Source organism: Protopterus annectens, chromosome 16.part0, assembly GCF_019279795.1.
Source record: "Protopterus annectens isolate FY-2018-M chromosome 16.part0, PAN1.0, whole genome shotgun sequence".
In the NCBI taxonomy this organism is placed as follows: domain Eukaryota; kingdom Metazoa; phylum Chordata; order Ceratodontiformes; family Protopteridae; genus Protopterus; species Protopterus annectens.
The window spans coordinates 679,225,036-679,253,034 of record NC_056750.1 but is presented as its reverse complement, the minus strand read 5'-3'; the positions used below and the strand labels follow the sequence as shown (position 1 = coordinate 679,253,034).

The 27,999-nt window shown below is 38.2% G+C and overlaps 1 protein-coding gene across 1 annotated transcript in view; it reads right to left on the bottom strand.

Moving 5' to 3' along the window:
* The window catches only part of CACNA1B (calcium voltage-gated channel subunit alpha1 B), a 3,578,581-nt gene that overhangs the window by 170,955 nt on the left and 3,379,627 nt on the right, over nt 1–27,999 (bottom strand). Inside the window, exon 47 of the mRNA XM_044058770.1 lies at nt 25,050–25,260. Coding sequence (XP_043914705.1) covers nt 25,050–25,260 — 211 coding nt within the window. The remainder of the gene's footprint in view (nt 1–25,049; nt 25,261–27,999) is intronic.

Genomic DNA, 27,999 nt, shown 5'->3' with positions numbered 1-27,999 from the left:
GAGTTGGTTGTGTGCTGCTTTTGTAATTTGTGTTGGGGACTTGAAGTTGTAGAAAGGGGCATGTGTTGTTTAACTGAACTAAGTGACAAGTTCCAACCAACCCCTTCTAGTGTAGCTTACCAGCAATCAGGCATCTTCTTGGCTACAGCATGGATCCTTACCTCAGTCCTTTTGTTCCTTCCTCCAACATACCTAAAAGTAAAACAGTTAAAGCATGAGTCTTTGACTTCAGAGCAGGCTCAGTCAATGGCTTCAACAGATGGTAGGTGACTCTGCAACGGCTGCTATTGGTTCCTCACAATATTTAATGGTTTCCTTGAATCTTTCTGGTGTAGTCTTGCTGGCTAATGTGGATCATGATTCAGACACATCCTCTTCGGCTTTTTCAGTGTCCAGTGTAGGTAGGGGAAAACCATCCATTTCAGGCGCTGGAGACACCCTGGGAGATTCTTCTCAGAGTGACCACAGGATGATATGCCTTCCCCCTTCTCAGTCATCCTCCAAGAATGTTCTCAGGAAAAGCAAAAGTTAATCATTCTGATAACAGAGTGATTGTATCAGTGACACAACAGGTAGTACACTTGACTTTAGTGCAAAAAACTGTGGTTCTGTTTCATACCAGCTAGATAGATTGCTGAGACTGCATATATTCATAGGTAAGTACTAGGCTTGCTGCATTCTTGAGTGTGCCATTCTTTGGATGAAACATCAAACAGAGATTGTATCTGCCTGAGTTGGTGGCAACTTGTTGTGGATGTAAAAGATTCCACACCTCCTAATGGAAAGACTAGGGGAACTCTATTATTACTCACATTTCCACTTGGTCATCTTAAACCTTTACACAAACAAATACATACACCTGTTCTCTCTCTTACTTTCTATCTCTTTTTTGAATTAAGAAAAGGTAAAATACAGCATCCATTGTCTTATACTTTTTAACTATTCCATACTTTTTTCTCACACCCAAATTCTAATCTTTCCTAAAATATCTGTTAGAATCAATTACTTATTAAATATGATCTCATTTGTTCTGGCTAGAAAAATAATACATATGCAACACAAGTTCTTATACACTTTTATACACATGTTTCCGTATAACCCCACTCGTTTCCTCAACCATACAGGATCATATCCATATTATTTTCAGCACTCATTATTTCCAAAGAATTTACTAATAAACTATTTTCCAATTTTTTGTACACTTTTGCAATTTATTAAACAGGACTAGCTGTGTTTTCATGTTTGCAAAATATACACAATCCTGCTGATTTGCATTTTATACATCATATTTCCTTGTACTAGGAGCTTAATAATAGATAATCTCCATAACAAATCCTGCCCCATTGTATTATTTTTGATTTCATTCTCCTCATTTTAACTTTAACAATATCATTATCTGCATTTCTCCATGGGTCTATGTAATAAAGCTTCTGCATTACTTTTATACATCTCTCTTCTAGTCATTTCTGATTTATCCAACTCAGTTTAATTTATCTTCTTATTTTTATAATTTATTTCAATTCTTTTCTTCTAATTTTTTTCTCTTTCCCATATCTGTTCTTCACAAATATTCATATTTAATTTTTACAATTTCTCACCCAATATCCTCTTACTTTGATGTCCTGTGGACTGGTGAGCAGGTTGTTGCTGGAATCCCTTAAGAAGGGTATCTGACTATCTTTCTCTTTGCCTTGCACCCTGATAGTTTCTTTGTGCTACTTACTGAGTCACTTTCCAGAAGTCAGTAGAGAATTCTTTGCTACTACAGCTTGCTTCTTAGCTTCTCTGTTAGACAACCAGTAGTCCTTCCTAGCCTCGTCAGTGTTTTCTATCTCCCACTTCTTCCTGCACTCCTTTTTTTTTTTTGATGACTTTCTGGACTTCTGCATTCCACCACCAGTTTTCCTTATGTACCTTATTTCCATATCTGGCTCGGCCACATATCTTTTCTGTAGTCCTAACACATGCTGTTTTTAGGTGCTGCCATTCTTGTTCAACTCCACCTACTTCCTCCTCCTCTTGGGATGCTAGAGCCCCGAGTAATTCCTTGAACTGTTGCACTTTCTCTCCAGTCAAATTCCAGGTCTTCATCTTGGTGTCTGTCGACCTTAGAGCCTTCTCTGACCACTGCTTGCAGCTGATTGTGGCAACTAGTCATTTATGCTGTGGGTCGACTGTTTCACTGGGGTTGACTGCCATCATGGATTCTACCCTAGTGCCTTTTCCTTACTAGGTGGAAGTCTACCTGAGTTGCATGTTGGCTACTTTTGTATGTGATCTTGTTTCTGTCTCTCTTTCTGAACCATCTCTTGGCTACTATCAAGCCATTTGCCAGACAGAAGTCTAGAATGACTTCTCCTTCTTTATTCCTGTTGCCCGACCCATGTGGACACAGGCAGTCTTCATATCCTGTTCTGTCTGTCCCGATACGTGCATTCAAGTCACCCATTATCAACACCAGTTCATGTTGATCTTCTTTATATAGTAGGTTCTGAAACTGCTGTCTGAATGCACTCTTTTCCTCACTATCACAACCTTGTTTTGGGGGATAGGCTGAGATTATGAATACTGCCCTATCATTACACTGGAGTCTGATTGCTATGAGTCTGTCGTTAATTCTGATGATATCCCTCATTACCTTCTGAAGCCTCTCTCTCTCTCTCTCTCACCACAATTCCTACACCATTTATAGCCTCTTTCCCTCCTGAGTCGTAGAGTCTGCATTCCAAGCCAAGTGGCTTTGCTACACTGCCTTTCCATCTTGTCTCCTTGGATACATAGGATGTCAAGCCTCCTCCATATCATCCACTTCCAAGTTGCATCCTGTCAGTGAACCTGCATTATGTGTAGCAATTCTCAGTTCATGTCTGGCAGGCTGGATTTACATCCAGCTTTTGCTCAACAGAGCTATCCCAGGTAACCTAGGCTGGGCAACTAGACACCAGCTGGCCAGTAGCTTATTGACCCAGGGCTTCTGGGCTTTATGGCGGGCACACACTGGCCAATAGGGGCACATATACCCATCCCACCATTAGCAAGGGTCCCTGGCATAGGTCAGAGTAGGCCAGGTCCTCAACCCACTTATCACTGGTAATTACCCATGCTCATTTTTGCGACATTAGTCAACATGACCGAATCATCTAGAGCCATATTTTACACAGTCGAGTGGCTAGCCCTGCCATGGTGTGCAGTCTGTGATCCATGTTCTCCTATCTTGAGGATACTGCGCACCACAGTAGCTGACCAAAGCGGTTGGTCTGTAAAACTCTTCCCCCTATAGGGCACCATGTAGAGTCTGTGCTGCTGCACACAGCTCCATTCATTGGTGAGCTTGAGATAGAAACACTCATCATGTTTTTCAGACGTGTGAGAAACCCCATGGAGACACATGGAGAACATGCAAACTCCAAACAGGCACTGGTCAGAGGTCAGAATCAAACCTTGTGCATGGGAGGTGAAAACCTTAACCATTATGCCAATTGGTCGCTAATGTAGATAATATAGATTCAGTGATGCTCCAAATACTATTGAAAGTATTAAACCAATGCCACCTTTTTATTCTGGCATACAAATTAAACCGCCCTTAATAGGATTCAGTCTTGAACCCCCAAAAATACTAAATATAATCAGAAACACATCTTTCTCATATTCTTCTGGTATCATATAAATTCCTGCCAAATATTCTATTTTACCTGAATCCTGAATCAATTGAATCAACCTTTTTCTTAAAAGACATCTTAAATGCTTTTCAATGCCCTACTAATACCTTTTACTTTTTTAATATCTGTAACCCACTGTTCTTTTATTGTCAGCATTACCAAACCTTATTCCTAAGGAAGAAATTTCCTTCTTACTAAACTGTACACCTTCACTTTCCATTTTCCATCTAGCCCTTTATTTTTTCATTTAAATTTAAACAACTTTAATACAAATTTCTAATGATCCAAACCCTTCTCTCATCTCTTTTACATTTTAAATATCAAGATTATGCCATCTGGATAAGTCATTAAAACTGGTATGTTAACTACTAACATTCTGGATTGCAACCCATATATTCCTTTGTTTATTCCTCCTGGCAAGGCATTCATAAACAAGACAATAAAATGCTGCAAATGGATATCCCTGTTTAATACTCCTTTGCACCTTTATGCTCTTACTCAACCATTCATTTACTGTTTTACCTCTGCTACTTCATATACTGTTTTAAGCATTCTTAAACATTTCCCTGTAACCCATAGCTCTCTAACATAGTCCAGACACAATTGTGCTCTATTCTTTCATATGCTTTGCTAACATCTTCAACTATTATCTTAACCTCTGTACTTCTGTATATAATATCTATAACTTTTTCAATTATATATTATACATCTCTCACTTTTCTATTTTTTACCCCATGTGTTCCTGGTAGTATAACTTCCTTCAATATATTTTCAAACCCAAATTTAATTATTTATATATAAATATAATCTGCATTAATTAAAACAACTGGTCTCCAATTATTAATATTTTCATCATCCTTCTCCTAAAAAAATAGTAATAATTACTGCCTTGCTTATATCCTTACTTAAAATACCTTCCTCTAACCATTCATTCAGTACTTTTGCCTCTCTTACACTTTATATATATATATATATATCATTCACTAGCCCACTTAAACCTGAAACCGAATTTTCATTAACTTTGTAGCACTTTATTCGATTCATCCATCAATATAAGTTTTTATAATAATTCAAGATATTCAACAGAACATTTTTCACTTCCCATTTAATATTTTCAACTTTCTTTCTTTTCTGGTATATTTTAGACATAATTCCTTACAAAGCTAATAATATCTACCTGCTTTGTTATTATTACTCTACTTTTGTTTTTCATCCTATTCATAAAACTAACTTATTTCTTAATAACACTTCCAAAAATATGACGGTGCTTCACCTTTCTTTCCCTCTAATAAATATTTTGGCTTAAACAATATATATATTTTTTACTTTTCTTTGATATTCCTTATATAATTCCTGCTCCTTTTTGAAATAGTATATAATTTTCTTCCAAACTAACCAACATACTCTCTTAATTGCATGTAAAAACTTTCTACTTCAGCTGTTCAGCTAACAACATTTATTTGTACTTTTTTAAAAAAAAAAATCCACCACCATTCTGTCCATGTATTATAAAAATCTGCCATTGTAATAGGTGCTTTCCAAAATACTTTTCTTTCTTGTTGCACTTCTCCTTTCTCAAGAAACTCTCCTCTAAATATATTTATTCTCTTACCTTCTGCTATTAGATTGTCATTTATTTCCAACCAAATAGCCACATTTATCTGTAAAACCAAAAATATAACTCCTCCCTTCAAATTCTTTTTAGTTTTCTGAAATAAAAATAAAATTCAGTCTCAGGTTTTACTTGTCTTCTGCTATAAGTCTGCTGCACATTATACCATACCCTTAATGCTCCACAATATAAAAATTTTTATGTCATCATGACATTTTGTCCTTTTTTACTTAGATTCACATTCAGATCCTCTATTATAATAGTCTGTATATTAAAAACGTTTTTTTCTTCAAACAAAAGGCATCTTTGCTTTCAATTGTCACATGCACTACATTATTTCAAACCCACCAAGTTGGGGTGCTATTCCCCACTCCCACCGCCTATTTATATAAACCAACTCTGAGATTTCACTATAGTGGGGAAAAAGGCACATTTCCAATAATGGCTGACTAACTCCCTTCCCTATAAAAAACATTTGCTGATTTTAACAGTCGATGAATGGATGTTCGATGTAAATGGGTTGATGAATAGGTATTTGTAAGAATGGCTGTTCGATGAAGTAATACAGACCCGATGTAAGCATGCAATCCTATTTTTCTAAATACATCCTTTGCTAATATTTAGAATTGTCATTCACCTAGAACTTTAATCATTTTGTACATAAAAAACTACTCCTTTGCAATCTTCATCTCCCAAATTCCAAACCGCATTCCCCTATATATTTTCTCCTTGGTTTCATGCTCATATTGGTATAAATTATACATCCCATAACAATGATATTTACATCCAGTTTACTACACAAATCCAGTATTGTACATCTCCTTGTTTCATTAATAGTATTTACAAAGAAACAATTTTTAAAATTATCTTTTGCATTTTTTAAACATTTGTTGAATTCATAAATCTTCTCTTTCAAATCCCCCCTACTGAAAACTTAGTTCCTGTTCTTCTATTATATCTTACATCATCATCAGAAATATTTTCATCATTCAAAATATTAAACTTATTACGTGTTTCATTATGTTCTTCCTATTCTCTTATCGGTAGACTTCCTTCTTGTGTATCTAGATATTCTTCATTTTCCATAATACTTTCCCAATCACCATCTACATTACTTTCCATGAAAACATATTTTTAAAAATTGTTATTCCTCTCAACATTTTCTTCACAATCCAGCCAAAATGCCCCTCACTCTTACATCTTGAGCACACAGGTTTACAATTAATAGCCAAAGGACCCTTTCCCCAAATGAGTTACAGCATATTTTATAACATGACTGAATGAGATGAGAAAAATTTATATAGAGGAAAAAAATAAGTTTTAGGTACTCCAGCATATCTTAATGTAGCTCTAAAACCATTTACAAATATAACACTTGGTAAATGTCTTATATTATCATTTTCAGTCTCTAAAGTAACTTCTCCTTCCCAGCTACCATGCCACAAATCTCTTTTATTGTTCACCTTTGTAATACTGTTTACATGCTCACATTTTTTTTTAACATTTCCAAATGAGTCTTTCCACTAAATTTATTTTTATTTATTTATTTTACATCTGTTGACCAAGATTGTACGACTGAGCTGAAGAGCCCTTTTTCAGTGGAGGCCCGGGGAGAAAAGCTCCAACATTTTAAACAATTTTCATTATAAATTAGCATTAAACAGCAATATTACAGGATTATTACAAGGCATTAAGTAGGAATACAATGTTATACAGTGTCAATAATCAGGAGTATAGCATAACTATTTCAAGATGTATAAAAAGAAATATGTCATTAAAATGAGTATAGTTTTTGGGGTAAGTGGTTAAAAAAACTGTTTTATCATGATGTAGTTGCATGAAGGCAAGACAGCTATAATAAAATGTTTCTCTGAGGCAATTTGCTTAGATTTTAGAAGACAGTAGAAAGAGTAGTCAAGGAAGATTAGAGAGAGCTAGTGAGAAGAGTGAGTTAAGGGCAGAAAGTAGATTACGGTATGATAAGTAGGGGATGTTAAGGAGGGAGAGTGCAGTGGCAGGACCAGTGACTTTTAAAGTGCTCTTTGGTGGCTGTCTTAAATTGTTTAGGATGTGTAAGGGTCCTGATTTCTAGTGGGAGCCTATTCCAAGCAATAGTAGGGTGATAGCTGTACATGTTGCGCCCAAATTTAGACTTGGGTTTGTAGATTTGTAGTAGGTCTTGATTAGAGCTTCACTAATGAACTTACAAGGATAGCCTCTTTTTTGAAATATATTTTTCAAGTTGTCACATTCATCTAAAAATTCATCAATACCAGATACCATACAGGCTGCACGCATAAACTGTCCCTTAACTATTGCTTTCTTTTGTTTGACTGGGTGTGTACTAGAAATGGAATTTGAGTTGGCCTACCAAATGCTGGAAGGGATGTTTTCATCTCCCCCAAGGACATGTGATTCACAGGTTCCTTCAGTCACAGTTTGTCCCTTGATCCCACTCATCTTTTTTCTTATTCTCATCAAACATCCACTGGTCAGAGTAATTCTTTTGACCTCAAGCTCACTGCTCAGAAGCAGAAAAAGTCCTCTAGGGTTTCAGGCGATACATCCCCTGAAGTACTGAGAAAGAAGATGTGTTAGAAGTGTGATAATGTGAGGTATTGCTGGCTATGCAAGGAGAAGTAGGTAAGTGGATGAGTAACATATGCCAGCATAGCTAGATGGAGTTTTGTAAAGAATTATATGCCATTTGTATATCAAACTGATTTGTGCAAGTGCTTGTGTTGAAAATATATTTGTAAAGCTGCTTGTATTAAAAAAATGTACCAACAGTGGGTCCTGTGGACAGAAAAATAAATACACCTATATGTAAGACTGTATTGCAGCTATTGAAATTAATATTGTAACAGAGGATACTGGAAGAAAAGAGGTTAATCTGAGTCCAGCTAACTCTGAAAATAGTTTGAAATTAAATTACCTAGCTTAGGCCATAAGAATTGTATCTTACAGTTCTGATTGCAGCAAGAGAAAAATGTCTGTGAAAACAAAGACTAGGAATCCTGCTGTATTGTCCTTGGCAGTGAACTAATTGCTACCCTGGAAGGATGGAAGTGTTGAAATGGTTTTATGGCTTCCAGATGCTATAACACATTTTACCAAAGCTCTGTGTGTATGGTAACACATATGTGCAAGATTCTGGTTCAGTTTCAAGTAAAAGAGGTTAGTATGGGAACCAGAAGTCAGATGACCAGACATATGTGATGTCATTCTGTAATCCAAGATTTAAATGATATTTTAATACTAGACAGATAAACTCACTAAACTAGGTATAAATCCCTATATCACAAGATGAGTTGCCCAATGACAGAACCCACACTGTGAAAGTAGCAGACTCCAAATCCGAATTCAGACCAGTGAGAAGTGGAGTACCACATGGTTCAGTCCTGGGTCCTCTCCTGTTTGGTACCTACGTCTCTGAAGTACAGGCTAACACAGAAGGTCTTTCACTAACGAAGTTCGCAGATGACTGCAAACTAGGAGCCATAATCAAAACTCCTAATGATGTGGACGTCCTACAAAAGGGCCTCACTGAGACAGATTACTGGTGTCAAAGCCATGGCCTCAAGCTCAATGCCAAAAAGTGTATTGTCATCCCTTTTGGTAAAAACTCTGTACCGATAAACTACCACATAGGAGGTAGTCTACTTAACACCGAAAGTGTGATCAGAGACCTTGGGACACAGGTGGAGTGTAGTCTCTCCTTTGATAATCATATTGCCACAACAGTCAGGAAATCCTTCTACATGGCACACCTCATCACAAAAGATTTCTCATCCAGGAAAAAAAAAAAGAGGTCATTGTTCCCCTCTACTCGTTACTCATTAGACCTATTATAGAGTACAGCACCCCTTTTGGTATGTACCTCACAAGACATCTACAACAACTGGAAAGGCCGCAGAAATACCTCACAAAGAGGATTACTGGCCTCAAACAGATGTCCTACGCAGACTGTCTCAAAAAACTCCAGCTTTACTCCGCCGCATATCGCCTACTCAGAGGCAATCTCTGCCTAACATACAAAGCTATGTCAAACCCAGACCTATTGGACATGATCCACTTAAAGAAATCCCAATCTCTCTGACCTACACGCTCTAGGGATCTAAACCTTGTCACCACAATAAACAGAACATGCTGGAGGGATAGATTCCTGTCCCAGAGACTTCCCCTACTCTGGAACAAACTACCTATTTATATCAAACAAAGCTCCTCATTAGCACTCTTCAAAAAAATCTTGATGATTGGATGGGAAATAGGAAATTCACCCCGGGGATCACTTCTGTGGCTCTGCTTGACAGGGGCACAAGAAAATAATTTTCTTGGGTGGCAAAAGCCAGGGTGCCTTTTTGGCTAGGCTTATATAAGCCCTAGGACCAACAGCCTAGTACCTACCTGTGAACCTATGAGACAGAAGTCTCAGAGCAGTCTGTTTTTGAATCCTGACATAGAAGGATCACTCACCCACTTCTTCTTGCTTTGCTTTAGTAAGTAACCAGGGGATAGTAATTTACATCAGTCAGGAAAATACAGTGAGATTAGTTAAGCATTGTTTTTCTGTATCTGTGTGAATCTATACATCTGTGTTATTTTTAATATTTCCTGTGGTTGAAACTCTGGTATTTATTGTAAATAAATATTTAATATTTTCATGTTCTTTTATTATTAAATAGATTTAAATTGTTCTTTGTGGCTTGTCTTTTAGAGAATGTTTTAAGCTTTGAAAGTAGTTATAGTTATTTGGTGATATTGTGGCGGCTCCTGAAAGCCTTGCTGTATTGGTCAAACACTACCAATTAATTTTACACAGTATAATTGGATACTCTAGTAAGAGCCTTAGAGTAGCTGGCTTTGGAGTGTCCTGGTGGCAGTATCTACCTTATAGTCTGAGCAGAAGGGCATAGCTAGTAATCTGTGCTATCCTTTCCCCGGTGTGTGTATGTGTGTGAAAATCAAATCTAAGAGTGTGTGCGTCAGCTACTTTGAGCAGATAAGTTTCACAGAGATGGTGGTAGAGGACTTGATCTGGGACACTCAGCTGAGGACTCAACTCTATAGCTGTGCCAGTGGGGAGTCTTATTGGGGACATGGGGGGGGAGAGAGAGAGATAGAGGGAGAAGGAAACACAGATCCCAGACTGTGTGTGTTCCCTGTGTGGTCTTAAGGGAAAGTGTGCTTGGTGCAAAGAGCTGCATCTGGAAAAACTGTGTGCATCTATATTTGTTCCAAGCGAATGCCCCTCAGTGGTGAGGGTTCAGGCTTCTTGGTTACTGGCCCAGAACAGGGGATATCACAAGAAGAAACACCCAGACGTTCTACTACAACCACCCACATACTGACTCAGAGGACAGAGAGACAACTCTGAAGAAGCCTATGTACTGGCAAAAGCGCTTAGTTGTTCCAAGAGAATAAGCAGTCTGTGCTTTTAACTGGTTGTGGTAATTTTGTTTTTTATTTTTGTCAGAGAGAGAATTCCCCACAATCCCATCCAGAAGCCACCTCATTTGGGAAAATCCTAACATTAATGTACTAGTGGGGATCTTGGCCCATAGTGCCACCATCACAGGGCAAAGGGGTATTATTTTAAGCTTAAAGAATGATAATCTATGCCTTGGGTGGTCCCTCTAGTTGAAAAATAGTAGAGTTGGCACTCAGAAGATCATGTCAGGAGCCCAACACCTGGGAACCAGTGCCTTAGAAGCCAGATGAGATTCTTCATTCCCCCTAAACAGCAATCCCATTGGATCAAATCACCAGCAATGGCCTCCATCATTGTGGCAGTGGCCCAAAGAAAGAACTGTCAGAAGGCTCTTCATTTATCATCTTCCAAACAAGGAATCTAGATCTATGGATAGACTTAAGAAGCAAGCATATGCTTTGGGTCCCTTTACCTTGTGAGCCATGAACTATGCTACCCATATAAACAGGTACTAGAGATAGAGATTTATCCCAGCAGACATTATCTACCCTAACTAAAAAATGCACTTATGACAGTCAACAAAGCAACTGGAAGCTACCTTGACCAACATGTCTAACATAACTAACCTATCATGTACCTAATGCACAGCGTGGTGGATGGAGCAGCCAGGGTACCTGGAACAGGCATGGCAGTGAGATGCCATACTTAGCTGTGCCTCTGTAACTTCATGGACAACTTCAAAGCATCCTCCATAAATGATCCCTTTGAAAGGTCATCTCTAACTGGCACTTCAGTAAAGGAGAGGTTGCAAAAGAGTGAGCAAGATGGCAAAACTCTGCCTTAGGTGTCATATTTAATGCTCTGCAAAATTGTGTGATAGAAGGAACCAAATGAAAGCCTTAATCTCTTTTGATTTGGACGTTGAGGCATTGATTTAACTCACCATCAGACAGGGGAGGATGGGGCAGAGGTGGCCCCTTTAATGGCATATACCCAGAGGATGATGAAGCAAACAGAACCAGTGGTATCATGGATATCTGACAGGAGACCCCTGAAGGCCTGCTCAACTGCTCCACTCTGGAGGTGGCCAGGGGATGTCTCTTCCTCTTTCCAGACTCATGGTTCACCATCACCTAGGACAGCTGGGTAAGAAGGTTAATATCCAGAGACTACTACGTTCCAGTTTTGGAAAAAAAAACTCCTGTTTACTATTGCCAAATATCCCACTCAACCAGACAAAGGATGCATCAAAGGAAATTTTATCTCTGCTGACAAAAAAGAGCCATCCAAGATATCCCTCCAGATCAGATAGGGTATCTTTAGGATTTTATGTCAAGTTATTTTTATTTCTAAAGAAATCCAGATACCTCAGGTCCATTCTGGACCTCGGCCTCCTGAAAACTTGTGTAAGAAAGATGTAATTCAGGATGGTCACAATGCAGTCAATCTTACCCTGCCTCAGGGAAAATGAATGGATGTGCTCAGTGGATCTGCAGGAGCAGGATGCTTACTTCTACATAAAAGCATTAAATGGGTCAAAAAAATGTGCACTTCTGAATAGGGGCCAGTCATTATCAAGTCATTGGTCTCACCACAGCCCCCAAGCTGTTCACCAAAAGTATGTCTGTCATAGCAGCTTATCTATAGCTCCAGGGGTGCAAAATGATCCCTCTACTTGGACCTCTTGCTCCTGGCTTCCCCTTTAATGGAGTACCTTCTGCAAGTCAGAGATTATCTTCTTTGTCTATGCAAACCCATAGACACTTCTCTGAATGTTCCTAAATCCAACCCCATTCCTACCTAGAGGCTGGTCTTCCTAGGCTGTCATCTGGATACCATTTTCTCATTTATGTTTCCCCCACAAGACACAATTCAAACCCTCCAGACTGCAGTCAGTCTGATGTTAAGTGGCTCTCACCCAACAGCAGCCTTAATCTTCAGAGACCTTGAGATGATGGCATCTTCAGTTTTGATGGTAGAATTCCCTGCTTTCTAATGATAATTTTACAGTTGCTGCTTCAGAGCCAGTGGTCTCAGGGTCTTCATCCTGTTTCCACGACAATTAACAGTACCAGTTCATGCAGTAAACATATTCAGTGGTGAGTACTTTGCCCACTTATTCTGGCAGGCAGACAGTTTCAGTCTCTGATGCCAGTAGCAACAGTGACAATGGATGCATCCTTCCTGGGGAGGATACACTTTGAAGAGGGGAGGGTTGGAGGTGTATAGACAATTATGCAAATCTTCACATGAATGTCTTGGAGTTGAGGGCAGTCCTCCTACTGTTGCAAGAACTTCAGGATTTACTTCCTCAGAGCATGATATTCATCCAAACTGACAATAGGGTGGTAGTTTGGTATATCAAAAAAGCAAGGGGGAGCCAGATCCAATCTTTATATCAGGAAACAATGAGGGACTGACAATGAATGGGTGAAGACCTCACCACTTTCTGACTGCAACACACACTCCGAGGATTTTCAGTTGTCTGGTGGACTAGCTCAGCAGAGATCTTCTGATGCCTTATCAAGCAGTCCTGTGAATGCCAACAAAATCTTCAGTAGATAGTTCACCCCTTGCTGTGATCTATTTGCCTTTCCTCATAAACCAAAAACAGCAATTAATTTGCCTTGTTCCCCCTCCTGGACACCCACAAAGGGAAGTTTCAACAATGGCCCCAATCTCCTTTATACATATCCTTCCCTTCCCCTAATGCTCAGTTGCTGCAGAAGCCCATCAGATGCAAGACAACACTTATCTTCATAACACCCTATTGGTCCAGACAAATTTGATTTTCTATTCTAAGTCTCATTTGAAGAAACCCCCTTGGGTACTGGATCCTATTATGGATCTTATCTCTCTGGGTAACGTCATCTGGATCTTCACAACCTGAAGTTAACTGTTTGGCATCTCCATTTACAATGATGGCAAAAAGAGTCACTCAGTCAGGAAGTGATTGGAATACTGGCAGCTGTCCAGAAAGTCTCCACCCGAAAGATTTACCACAGCAAGTGGAAGACTGATTTCTTGGGCTTGCCCTCAAAACATCAACCCTTTTCCAGCATCTATTGCAAACACTCTCAGATATCTTGTATCTCTTTTTAATTCAGGTTCCAGTTTTTCTACCATCAACATACAATTGATGGCTATTTCCTCATTCCATGTTGGATTTCAGGAGTATTTTCTAGCTCACCATAATCTATGCAAGGTATACTTTAAAGGCACCTTCCTGTTGAAGCCACAAATAAAGGATGTAGTTCATTCCTGAAACCTAACTTTTGTACTGGCAGTTGTCACTAAGCCACCCTTTGAATCAGGTTCCTTGACAGAGCTGAAATTTCTCCCATGGAAAACTATCTTTGTAGTAGCCATTACTTCTGTTAGAAGAATTCTGGAGCTTCATGTCCTGTCTTCATCTCCTCCTTACTAATTTTCTATAAAGACAATGTTTCTTCAAGAACAAGCATCATATTTGCTCCAAAAGTAGCTACAGAGTTTACCATATATCAACTCATTCACTTACCAGTTTTCTTCCCTTATTATGAGAACAAAGGTGAATATATACTGCATGGGTCCCATTTGGAAGAGCAAAGTTTCAGAAAGACAGACTTCATATGATTGAGACGATATAATTGGGTTTTTGAAAAGTCAGAGCAGTTTATGGCAATCACAGTACAATGGAGATTGGGAAATGTACCCTTTCCTCACTGCAGTGTAATCTTGGAGTTGGTATATATAATTAGCAAGGGGAGTGGGGTGCATGGGGATGCAGGGAGGGGGCTTGCCCTCTCTCCCTGCAAAACGCAGTTTTCTTTTTTTTTTTTCAAAATTACAGAACTTTGATCATATGGTCTCAACCATATGCAGTTTGATGTTTCATAATTTTGATGTAACAACATAGATCCACACTTCATACCTTGGATGTGTATGAACAGTTACACACTTTTACCTCCACACATTGGAATCTTTCAGAAAATATGAGCTGCTTTTCATTTCTTTTTCACACATGTTGGGGAAAAGTATCCAATGTTTCACTCTCCAGAAGGTTTTAAACTGCATGTCATTTGTCTGTAATCTTCACAACAAACCTGTCCCTTCGAAACCAAAAGCTCATTCCTGGAGAGCTGTTGCAACTTCTACAGCCTTCTTTAGAGCCTCTTCATTACATGATATTTATGAGGCTGCTACTTGATCTTTTGTTCATGCATTTATCAACTATTATAAGTTAGATTGGGCCTCCAGGGCAAGAGCATCATTCAGTGCTTCCATCCTGAAGGAGCGCCTATCATATGGCCACCCAGGGTCACTGCAGCTTTGGACTCTAACCTACATGTGAGATCAGATAGACAATGAATGGAATAAAAAAAACTGATGTACTTACCAAGACAATAGATCCTTTCATTCCAGTCTGATACAACAACCCACCCACCTTTCCCATTCCATATTTCTAAAACTTGATGGATCACCTGGAAGAAGCTTACTGTATCTTTATTTCCACAGAAAATACATGTCTAGGTTCTTAGGCATCAAATAGAGCCAAAATAAATTGGGAAAAAAGGCATTTTGAGAAGAGACTTTCTTAAAGGGACTTTAAACTGGAGCAATAAAACTGCAGGGTCGGATTCAAGAATTGGCTTGGGGATTCACAAGTTGAATTGGACAGACTGGAATGAAATGGTCTGACTTTATGGTAAGTACATAACTTTTGTTGTTCCCACCTCAGGTTTGAGCCTGCAGCCATATTCACAGCCTCACCAGCTGGGAAGAGACTACTGGCATATCTCTCAAATGTACAGATTTTTTCAGAATGTCCAGATTTTTGCCTCATATTTTTGGTCCATTTTTCATAAATTTGTGGTTTTCTGGCAAATTAGTGGCAAATCATTAAAGATTAAAGTTAGAAAATATGACCACAAACATTTCAGTTTCAGAGTTCATAACCTTCAGAAAACTCATCCTAATGCAAAACCTGTTATTCTATCAAATTTTCAAGTTTGTAAGAGCAATATTTAAAATTATCCCTATTTTTGGGCCTTGGTCCCACTTTTCTTTATGGCTTTGTCCAAATGTCTTGCTCTAAGAGGTTGAGAGGTATGACTAATGATCACTTCTAATCCCTATCCCATGGACAAAGAAGGAGGGGTGTTGCATAGATTTGGTAAGCTATTTTCTTCTTCCACTTTGGCATATAGAATACGTAACTTTCAGATGTATATATGGAAGTCTAATCTTTTCTTGTGCAGACAATTTTAGAGAAGTATCTGCCACACTTCCTTCTGAAGGTAATGTCTATCTGAATTCCATTGTTTTTAACATTTCCCAAGTATCAAAATGTGTTAAAGTATGATTGTGCAGATACTGTGGAACTACTACTGATTCAGTGTTGAGGAGATATGCCTGGGCATGTAATCAGAAGTTTTCTGATGAGATAAAGCCTGAAATTCTAAACTCAGCTTTAGATAAGGAGGCTTTGTTTGGCCCTTCTGCTACTGAGATACTCAAACAATTTGATAAAAGAGGGAAAATTAATACAGGGAGTTTGCAAGATTTTTCATCCCCCTCCACCCTTTTACAAATCTCCCAAATCCCCACACCTTTACAAATCTCCCAACTCCTCTTTTCTTAAAATATATATATAGCAGGAGTGGAATAACAAGAACCTACAGATGTTTTCCTAAAAAGAGACATTCTAATTTGTCAGAATGACTATATCAACATTCTTCACCCTCCCCCACCTCTCCTAAGCATATCTCTCAAAACCTTTCCAAGAACCTGGCTCTGTACATTCCCCCCTCTCAAAAGATTGTTTCAGAGAAATGGATGCTAAAAGTGGATCAGTGGAGATACAGCTGACATTGCATACAGATACCTCCTTTTAAGTGGAGTTTCTCTCCACCTTCCGAACCAGACATTTTTTTTCCTCAGGTTCTTGTTCTTCAGCACTTATTCACACTGGGAGTCATAGTAATGGTGCCATTAAATCAAAAGAAAATTTCTGGTACTTAAGAAATAGTCTGCTTGGAGACCAGTTCTAGATATTTCCTTTCTAAATTTGTATGTGAAAGTTTCAACATTCAAGATCTTGACCGATTGGAATCTGCTGCCTCTCATTCTCCATGGAAGTTTTTTTTATAACATTAGATGTAAATGAATCATGTCATCACATTCTAATTGAAAAGCTTCAGACATAACTCAGTTTTCTGTGTCTATGTCATATTATTCAATTCATTGCATTAGTCTTTGGGTTATCTACAGTTCCAGGGAACAACTAGCTCCAGTCATAGTTCACTGCAGACTGAATGACATGCACATATTTCCTTATTAAAACAACTTACTCATCTTTGCAGTTTTTTCCAGATGTCAAGAGTCATTACAACTGGACCAGTCTGGTATTCCAAATAAATGTTGAGAAATCCTCCTTGACTCTGTCACACAGCACTGTCTTTCTGGGCTATTTTATAGACACCTCTCAGCAAAAGTTTTTTTGACACAGGAGAATGTGAATTTTTATCTGGAAACTTTTTTGAGCTTCTCAAATCAATCTCAGACTACAACCAGAGAGAATCTCAGGATCCTGGGGCTCATGACCTCTATGATTCTCACGATTCCTCTCATTAGGTTGCATATGAGAAATATTCCATGGTTTCTAAAAAAAAAAAAAAAAAGACATGGACCTAACAATTGCATCTCCTGGAATTTCAGATTCCAATTGTGTGCTTTGTCAATAAGTAGTTGCAATGGTGGAGACTACAGCTGGAAGCAAATCCAGGTCTCAACTACCTCCAAGCCAATCTGTAACTATAGACTCCTAAGATTCTACTTGGGGGGCAGTTTCTATGAGGTAAATGTACAAGGCCGGTGGAATTCTTCAGATAGCTCAAAGCATAGAATTGTCAAAGACATGTGGGCTGTGATCCATGCTTTAAAATCACTTCATCATCAGCGGTTCCCTGGACCTCTTCAGGTGATTACTGCCGACATCACAGTGATGTGTTATATAAACAAGCAAGGGGGTAATGGGTCATGCCCTCTGTGCAGACTGGCTACGGTGGCTTAGGAGGTAGCTCTTCACCACTCATTAACCCTCCAAGCATCTTGCATTCTGTCAGAGCAAAGCATACTGGCAAACAAGCTGAGCAGGACCAGAACAGACACTCGTAAATGGAAACTGAATTAGGGGGTCTTCCAGGAATAGATCCAGTTGTGAGGACACCCCAAATAGATCTATTTGCCTCCTTTCAAAACAGACAGCTGAACAAATTCCGCTCCAGGACTCCTTGTGAGCAAGCCTAGAAAACAAATGCCTTTCATTCCCTGTGAAATAAAACAAAAAACGAGCATCAGAAAAGTTTGTTGATTTAATAAGTATAAAAAGCAAAGCTTTCGGGTTTCCCCTTCCTCAGTGCATAAAAAACATGATTTCAAAACCATTCTTTAAATATACACATCTGACACAGCCAACCAATCATAATGAAAAAACAGTTAATAAATTGGATAGTCAATTAATCAATACAGAAATGCAAAATGATTGGTTGGCTGTGTCAGATGTGTATATTTAAAGAATGGTTTTGAAATCATGTTTTTATGCACTGAGGAAGGGGAAACCCGAAAGCTTTCCTTTTTATATTTATAAAATCAACAAACATTTCTGCTGCTCGTGTTTTATTTTAGTCGTTCTTATCAAACGCAGTTTGCTGCAGTTTTTCTTCATTTTTTTTTGGCTTTCATTCCCTGTGGACACGAATGTTCCTTTATGCCTTTTCACTGAGACTCAGGATAATTCTGAAAATTCAGGAGGATTCCCAGAGATCATTGTGGTAACCCCCCTTTTGACCCAGCAGCATTGATTCTCCCTTTCTATGGAACTGCCTTAGGGCAATTACCAAATGCTTACTCACAAAGTGAATGTATTCACACAAGATGGGAAGTTTGATGCACCTCAGTCTCGAATATCTTCAACTAACTGCCTGGATGATTCAATTCTGATTCATTTTAGGCATTTTTTTCCTAAGGACATGAGCAGGTACTAAAGAAGGCAAGTAAAGCTGCTACTAGGAAATCTTATATTGGCAAGTGGAAGATTTCCTAGATGGTGGCTAGCTAATACCTAGGCCCCATCTGAGATTATGCATAACTGGTGCTTAAGTAGTTACTATCCTCTGGCCTGCCTTATCCCTCTATCAAGCTAAATTTTGCAGCAATTTCAGCATGTCTGCCCAAGGATCCTCTAATTTCTTCTCTGTTTTTAGTAAACATTTTTTTAAGAGAGATTCACATCTGAGACAAACAGGTGTCTCCTTCTCAGGATCTTAACTTTGTGGTGGAAAGTTAACCCTTTTGTCCATCTGAACCTGGAGCCTTAAGGTTTATTACATGGAAGACTGTTCTTCTCATTGCTCTGACATCTGTAATAAGAGTATCCGAGTTGCAAGTTTTCATGGTGGGGGAACACTGTCTAGTCTTCCATAAAGATATGGGCACCTTAAAACAAGCCCCTCATTTATGTACAAAGTTTTTTCAAAGTTTACTTTGGATCAAGCAATCAACCTCCCAGTGATCTATCTGGATCCTCATAACCAGGGAGAAAGGATTATGTATACTCGGGACATGGACTGATAGCTCAGGCACTATCTTAATAGAACTAAGTCCTTTAGAAAAATAGATCAGTTATTTGCTTCTTATGCTGGGACAAAGATAGGACAACCCTTGACAAAACAGCTTAATTACAGATGGCTGTCCTCAGCTACTGCCTTTTATTTATACCCACCTTGGTAAACCAGTTCCAGGCAGTATAAAACTTCATTCTATAAGAGCCTTATCTGCTTTGTTGGTGCATTGGAAAAGGGTGGACCCCATAAGTATTTTGAGGCAGATATGTGGTCATCTATACATACCTTTACAAGGCATTACAAAAACTGGATTATTTTTCTAGACCCAGGACAGGCTTTACTAGGATCATTCAACAGGGGCTCCTGGATCCATAGTCTTCCTCCTCCCAGGTTGAGAGAGTGAAGGTGCGGGAGGGAGCCAGAGCTTTTGGAAGCTGTCCAGTTGTTGTGCCCTAGCCAGGACAAGATTCATATAGCCTAAATGCTACTGTAGCAGTGAGGAATGTGAAGATCTACTGTTATGGGTAAGTGCAACTTACACAACTGTACATTTGTGAGTTTGGGTCACGCAGCACCAGAGAAACAATGAGACTTGGTTCATTTGTCAAGCTGAGTATTCATGCTTTCTTCCAGGCTCTACAACTTCAGAGGTAGAGTATTACAGACTATTTTTACAGATGATTATACAACAACAAAGAAAGCTTGGGCAGTGTGCTGTTTTAATAATGTAGAAATAAAATAATTTTATTGTTGGCACATTTGCATATCTGAAGTTGACAAGACTATTTTCAGTGATTGTAAATGCTTACATTTGTCCCAATATAATCCATGATTGCTATTCCAAATGCCTGACCCATAATTAATGAAAGCTAATAAAGGTGAAAGGCCACATTTAATTTGGGAAGTTTTTGCCTCAAAATATTCCAGTTTTTTGCATTACATGCCAATACAGTTATAATGTAATAACTTCCTGAAAGCAATCTTACTCACCATTCTGTAAAATTACGTTTTCCTTAAGGATTTACTGTGTGTGCTTCATTTGTATGATCATAAAATTTGTATTTTGAAAAAAAAAATGTAATTGGGGCAAAAGCTACTGAAAGATGTCACAGCAATGTGCCTACAAAACATCCACTAAGAGCAATTGCTAAACACCAAGAATTTTCAATATCCTGAAAAGAAAGATATAACATAACCAGTTCTTTGGACTACATCTCTAGACCAACAGCTACCATGATGCAGATCCAAGCCAAATTCTAGTTTTTCCTTCAATCCACTGGAACTATCCCCTTTGGTGCAATGGTATTACCCTTTATAGCAACAAGTCTGCTTTATGTCTACTGATATAGCAGAGGTATAAAATGCATAAGTTTGAACTCTACATAACTGTTGCAGAAAAGGGGGCTAAACAATGTCTCATTTTAAGCCATCTGTTTGTATCTTCCATAGCATGAGCTTAAAGCCTGATTTTCGCAATGGCTATGAATTTTCATATTTTCTCCATGGCTGCATGCTTTTATCTGATTACTGTAGTTTCCTCCCAAAATGACTATTCTAATTATAGACCCATAGCTCTCTTATCCCCACTAGCAAAGATCATGGAAAAATGTGTTCACCATCAGTTAATGAACCACTTAATAAAAAACAACATTCTTACAAACTGTCAACATGGCTTTAGGCCTTTTCATAGCACAACCACCGCTCTCCTCTCCTTCACAGACTTTATTAACAAAAATCGCAATAATAACATCCTATCTTCAGCTCTCTTTATTGACCTGTCCAAGGCCTTTGACATGGTCAACCACTCTCTCCTCTTAAAAATTCTCGAATCTCTTTCCTTAGAACCTAACGCTGTCCACTGGTTTAGTTCCTATCTCACTAACAGGAAACAGGCCGTCCTCTGGAATAAGGAACTCTCATCTCTTCTCCCAATCTCACTCAGAGTCCCCCAAGGCTCTATCCTTGGACCCCTTCTTTTCTCCCTCTTTATAAATGACCTACAAGTAGCTATTCCCCAGGCTACTTGTATACAATATGCTGATGATTCCACACTAATTTGCTCTGCTAAATCCATTTCTGAACTTCAAACAAATACTCAAACTGTATTTTCAAAAGTTGAAACTTGGTTCTTAAATCGTTGCCTACTCCTAAACGCAAAAAAAACCAAACTCTTACTCTTTAAGCCTACTACCAGATCCCCAGCTTTAGATTTCACTATCTTATCTAACAATGGAACCATTATAACACCCGACCCTACTACCAAGCTGTTAGGTGTCACAATTGACAACAATCTTACCTTTGACTGTCATATCAACAACACCATTAAATGTGTAAATAGGAAACTCGGCTCTCTCTATAGAATTAAGACTTTCTTAACCTCCCAGCCAAAACTACTCTTGCCCACTCTCATCTCATTTCCACTCTTCTCTCGCTTCTCCCATCTATACTAACCTCAAGAAAAACAATCTTTCCAAACTGTCTACTACCTACAATAACATAGCTAGATTTGTTACTGGGAAACCTTTCAGAACTCACCACTGTCTGAATCTGCAGCAACTGAACTGGCTTGAACTGTCAAACATGTTACTTCTTTCCCAACTTACATTTGTCCAAAGAGCTTTCTACCAATCTCTTAACACACCTGTACTTTCTAACCTCTTAACCCCATATGCTAATCTAAACTCACTCCGCTCATCTAGCAAACTGCTAGTTACCCTAACCAAATCTAATAACCTAGCTGGTGACTCCCTCTTCTCAAACTCCATCGGTAAACACTGAAACCAACTTCCTACCGAACTTACTTCCATTCCAACTACTTTTCTGTTTAAACAAAAACTCAGAACATACCTCAAAAGCCACTGGATGTGTCCCTGCTCTAATCCTGACTAAATGTTGTTTCCCCCCTCAACCCTCTTTTCTCTCCCTTCTATTGTGCCTCCTCATTTCTCCCCTTAGCTTCCCTCCACCCTACATACCTCTCTCATATTTCTCTCCTCCCTATTTGGCTATGACTCTTTTCCTATATACCTGTATCTCTAATCTCTCTCTCTATTGTTGTCTCTCTCTCCTCCTTGGTCTTCCACTTTCTTCACCTGCTGTTAAACTTAAGCAAAAATGTTCAAAATGATGTTATTTTAGATTATCCAGATAGTTAAACTCCTTTCCTTTTGGTAACAATGTACATTTCTCTGTCCTTGGTCTTTCAATTTTTTGTTTCCTTGTTTTTAAACTATGTAATAATATTCATTATGATTGCATTTAGATTGTCTAGAAATTTTTAACTCCTACTCTTGTTTGGATAACAATATTCCTTGTCTAAGTCCTACCAGTCTGTAATCTGTAATCTCTATATGTGGAGCTTTTCTCCCCGGGCCTCTACTGAAAATGGAAATATATCCAGCTAGACTAGCCCGGTTAACAAATGTAAAATAAATAAATAAATAAATAAAATATGCTGGTTAATTCTTTACACTCAAGTGCCCATATAGGTGTAAATATGCTGTATTTAGCCTTGTATCTGTGACTTGGGACATGGGTGAAAAGGGTCTATGGACTAGCCCATTTATCCTACTACCAAATGCTAAAATTAAAAACAAATAATTTTGGGCCTGACATTTATCTGCTGAAGATCACTGCATGTTATTTGTGACTTTTAATACTTCCTTTGAAACATGTTATTACCTCAGAATGCAACATGGGCATAACAACCTCCTGCCCAACATGCTCTTATTTTGTACAGCTAGAAAGGACATTTCGCACTGCTATACAAAACATCTAGGGAAAGATATGCGCACCTGAATATTTTTCTTCATAACACAAAGTTCATAAACATTGTGTTTGCAATTTGTGACAAACACAGCAGAGTAAAACCCATAAGATTTGAACTTGTATTGCATACTTTTCAAATAGCCTCCAACATTGGCAATTTCTATTATTGTAACTTGAAAATTGGAGTCATTTATTTAGGCTACTGCATGAATGAAAACTCTATCAAATGCGTATGTGACAGGTGATGGCTTGAGTCTATGCAGCATGGCTAATCAACATGCTTAGGGGTAATGTCTACAGTGTCACACCTGGCAAAATAATTCACTAAGGTGTGTACAATTTTTGTTTTATTACAGTATTTAGAACTGCCTTAATTTTTGCATCTGGTTCATGTAGGTTTTCTGTAAATTGTGCAATGAATGCATGGAAATGTAGTCCATCTGAAAACTGCCTCCTGGATTGTGATGGACAGTAGCCAAGTACAGGTGGTCTGCTGTTGGGACACTATGTAAATGTGTGTGTGTGTCTGAATATGTGCAAGCATCCCCCAGTTCTGCTTGATTTCTGTCTTCCTCCTTTGCCACCCCCTCCCACTTTCTATCCAATTTCATATTCTTTGGCTTCATTTACCAAATCTTCTATCTTTACATGTTTGCTTTCTTTGCTTATATACACGTTTATGTTGTACAGTTTCATGAATACACTTTTTGCAAGTGAATATTTAGCAGAGTCATAGCAGCTTGTTTCTTATGTTAAGGAAATGGATATATTGGCGTACGTATTCCATTTTTGTCTCGACTTTTGGGAGTCCTATCCTGCCTTCCAATAATCCTATTAGCAAACTTAAGACCCTCGTTTACTCTCCTTCATTCCTTACCGGACTTTGGGTCATTATTGACGGAAACTAACAGAACAATACTGGAAACCCACTAACACATTCTTGGGACATGTATATGTACTCAGTGATGATCTGTGTCTGAACACTGGCTGTTGAAAGATGAACAGAAAGAATCAAGTGGCTATCAGATCAGCCAGAAGGTGACTGCTGAGGAAGAGGGCCAGATTCATGCAAGGAGCCTAGCAAACGGTGAATGTTACATGTTCCAGAACCAAGAAGCAGCCTCAGGAGAACATGAAATGGAATGTGCATACATGATCCGCACTCTGTGTGATGGTACTCTGAAGTAATTTAAAAGGCAAACTCACACACACACACACACACACACACACACACACACACACACACAAAACCGTAAAAAAACTGGTGCAATTACATTCTAGGTTGCCTACTATTCAATGGACTCTTACCCTTGCCATGTGTTTATGTAGCTAATTACTGAATGAGAACATGTTTCCTGCAAAGGTAGGACGCATCTGAGTGGGGGTCATATCAGGTTTAGTCAGAAAGTGAAGGGAAGGAATAAATGGCGAGTGGACCTTGGCCAATTAAAAGAAAGTCCAGAGAACAAAACAGACAACATCATGACTGGATACTTTCTTAGTGAAGAAAGTGGGTAACAGACAATAGGCATCAATATTCTCTCTTGTATGTACTGGGACAGGGCCTTTATGCACTTATTATTGCACCTTTCATATCACCATATAAATGGTAACTGCTGTGAACTGAACTACGACTTTTGGCTTGCATTTAGGACTGCTGCTCTGTTGAACTCTTATTCTTACTGTCCCTTTGAGAAAATAAAGCAGTTCTTCTGACTTCTAGCTCACATGTCTGAACCTGGAATGTTATGGTGACAGAAAAACAACAGATACATTTGTAATTTCTAATACTGGCAATTGAGGATGGGATGTTATGAAACTTAATTTTCTCTGTATACTGTTTGGGTTACGGCACCTTCTGGCATTTAAAGATTGCATATATCTTATACTTATTTTGTATTGCCTTTTACTTGTGCCTTAAAAACTTCTATGTCTGACTGCTTTATAATGGTGAACAGATTTCAGTATATTACCTGAATCTCCATCTGTTGGTCTGAAGGGTGACCTCTCAAGGGATCGTTGCTTTTTCTCTTTCCTTCGGTGACACCTGTGATGGTGATGATGGTGATGTGTATGGTCAGGCATTAATCTTTCTAGAGTATAATCTTGCAGGTACATGCCTGGTGGACGTTGAGGAGTAAGTGTGGAAATAGATCGTTTCATCGGACTTGAGTCTGGTATAGGCTGTAAACAAAAACAGACTGCATGATTTTTTTTTTTTACAGTAGAGCAAAAATACTAGAAATGGTTAAAATAATTCAAAAACATTCAAAACATGTTCAGTAAAGTGGAAAAAAGTGATTTAAGAACATAGTAAAACAATCTTATGTAAAACATGATATTCAATAAAGCATTTTGATTAATCTGTTCTAAGTTTCCCTTTTGAAAAACATATAAATTGCAATTACAAATGTGCATTTATAGCACCATATCTGTACCACAGTTTTCAAAACTTCTTTGCTGCCCTGAATATGGTGTAAGTACTGAGATTTTTGTTTTGCAATTTAAAGGTTTAAAAATAGATAAAAAGGATGCTTAGAATTCAGCAGCGAAGGGTCCTAAACATAACTGGACAGTAGCTACTGGTAGAGCTATCCAATTTCTGATCTCTAATAATAAATTGATTATAAAATGAGATAGGAGAGAATATTTGACACTTTTTACACAGCCTTATCTGACTGCCCTATATTCCATGCAAATTTTGTCAAATGCCTCAAAAAATATGCTGTAAGTGCTTTACTTCTTGGCTAAAATCAGATATATAAATTTTTCCAGAAATGGATGGTGGTCATGAGCAAGTCCATCTACATTTGAAATTTGGACCAACCATTAAAACATTCATTAGGCACTTAACTCCATCTTACTGATATAATTAGCCACTGAGAGCTTTCAAAGAGAATCATTAATTTCTGAATTTAAAATATAATATACATAGTCAAGTCTCTGATTCAGAAGGAGATGGATTTTGTTGTGGACGTGGAGCAATAGATCAGATCCATTTATAAGGAATAGTGTTGAGTTTGTCATGTACATAGAACAATATAACAGGTCTTTGTCCCTATACAGATACTGAAGGGATTATTGCAATTTGTCATTTTTGTCTATATGTGTTTGTGGACTTTAAGCTATGTGCCTGTGACATTTAAATGTCTAGTGCTAAGTGTACAATAGTACAGAGTATTAGAAATACAGCTGCTTGCCATTCAGACTTGTGCTAGAAGAGAGAGACTTTTGTCTGCATTTTTGGCATTAAAGCCATCGCATTCAGATTTTTATCTTTCTACTTTGTGATTTTTTCATGAAAAGTTGATCAAAATGTAGCCAATGTATCACAATCTAAACCAGCTTTAATTGAAGTGCTGAATGTTGTAAAGAAGATAAAAGAACCAGAGGTGGGAACTTTAGAAAAGGGATGGAGCAAGTTGCATAGAAATGTGTGAAATGTTTGGAAAATTTTGGAAATAATACATGCAGAATAAAACTCAGGAAAATGAGTGAGGTTTAAGGGAAGGTAGGAAATGAGCACTGGATGGCGGAGTGAGTGAAATTGTTAAAAGGAAAACATTTGTATACTGCATAAAAATAATGACAAATTTTACTATAATTTGTTTTCTAGTAATGCATTTGTATCTATGTCCCTTTTTAAAAATGTGTTGATTTAATAAAAATGTTTAAAACAACTTTGAGACTATTTAGTAAGAGAATATGAGGGTTGCATCACTGTTATTTAAAGACAATATTGTCCTCTTAGCCCCAGGTGACTGTAATTTCCAGCATGTACTGGAATGATTCAATAATACTCTTCCTCAGAGTCAGCACTGAAACTAATTCATCAGGTTCCTCCCACCAAATAACACTCATAACATTCCTGACACCAACAACCTCTCTGCTGCATTAATAAATAAATAAAAAAATGTCACTACTAAAGTTGACCATATAAACAACTTTCTCACTCATTTGATATCATGTCTGTCACTGAAAAATGGCTCAAACTAACCAACACTAATTTACAGTATCTATTCTCCTCCTACAAATACCTCTAAGACACAAAACCTAGCAAAAGTCAAGGTGGGACCACACTCATTCTTTATAAAGTACGTTTTAACCCAGCTATCATTGCTTAAGCAAATGCCTCCTCGGATACTAAACCTAAATGGATCCTTCTAAAACTTCCCTCCTAGAAAAAACCTCACCTTCCTCCTCCAGAATCTCTTAACACATTTAAATCCCTTATTCTTACTATCATTTCAGCTTCCTGCAGCTATAAAATATTGCTATTGTAGGCTATTTTAACCTAAACTACTTAGGTCCCCTAAGAAACAGCACTGTCGAATTTCTGGCCAACAGCTGTCTAGATCTCTGAACCTGTTAACCACTCCCTCCTGGACCTGCTAATCAACAATCCTCCCATTATCTCCAAACTGTTTGTTCTTCCATCCTCATTCAGTGACCATTCCCCATTAAGTTTCCCAAATAGCCATCAGTCACAAAAATGCCGACAAACTAGTTACCTTCAGCCTCAAAACCACCACAAATACATAAAACCCAAAAACACACGTATCAGCTTTCAACTGGTCTCACATTACCAACTTAAAGAACACCAACTTAGCTGCCACAACTATTACATATAACCTCCTTCAACTTAGACAAAATTCTCCCTCTCACAAAGTTGTTTTCAAATACAAGAAAAAAACCTTGTCTAACCACTGTCCCTAGGTTTCAAGAGAGCTTTCAGTTCAATGTGTGGCATTTATGGTGCCTTTCTCTCACTAAGTAATCTAGCTAAGCAATCCATATGCAGGCACAAAACCAGATATTTCAGACATAAATAAACTGCTCTACTAGCCAAATCCAAACACTTCTGGCACACAGTAAATATACTCATAGGCTGACAATCCACAGATCCTACCTCCTCCAATATTA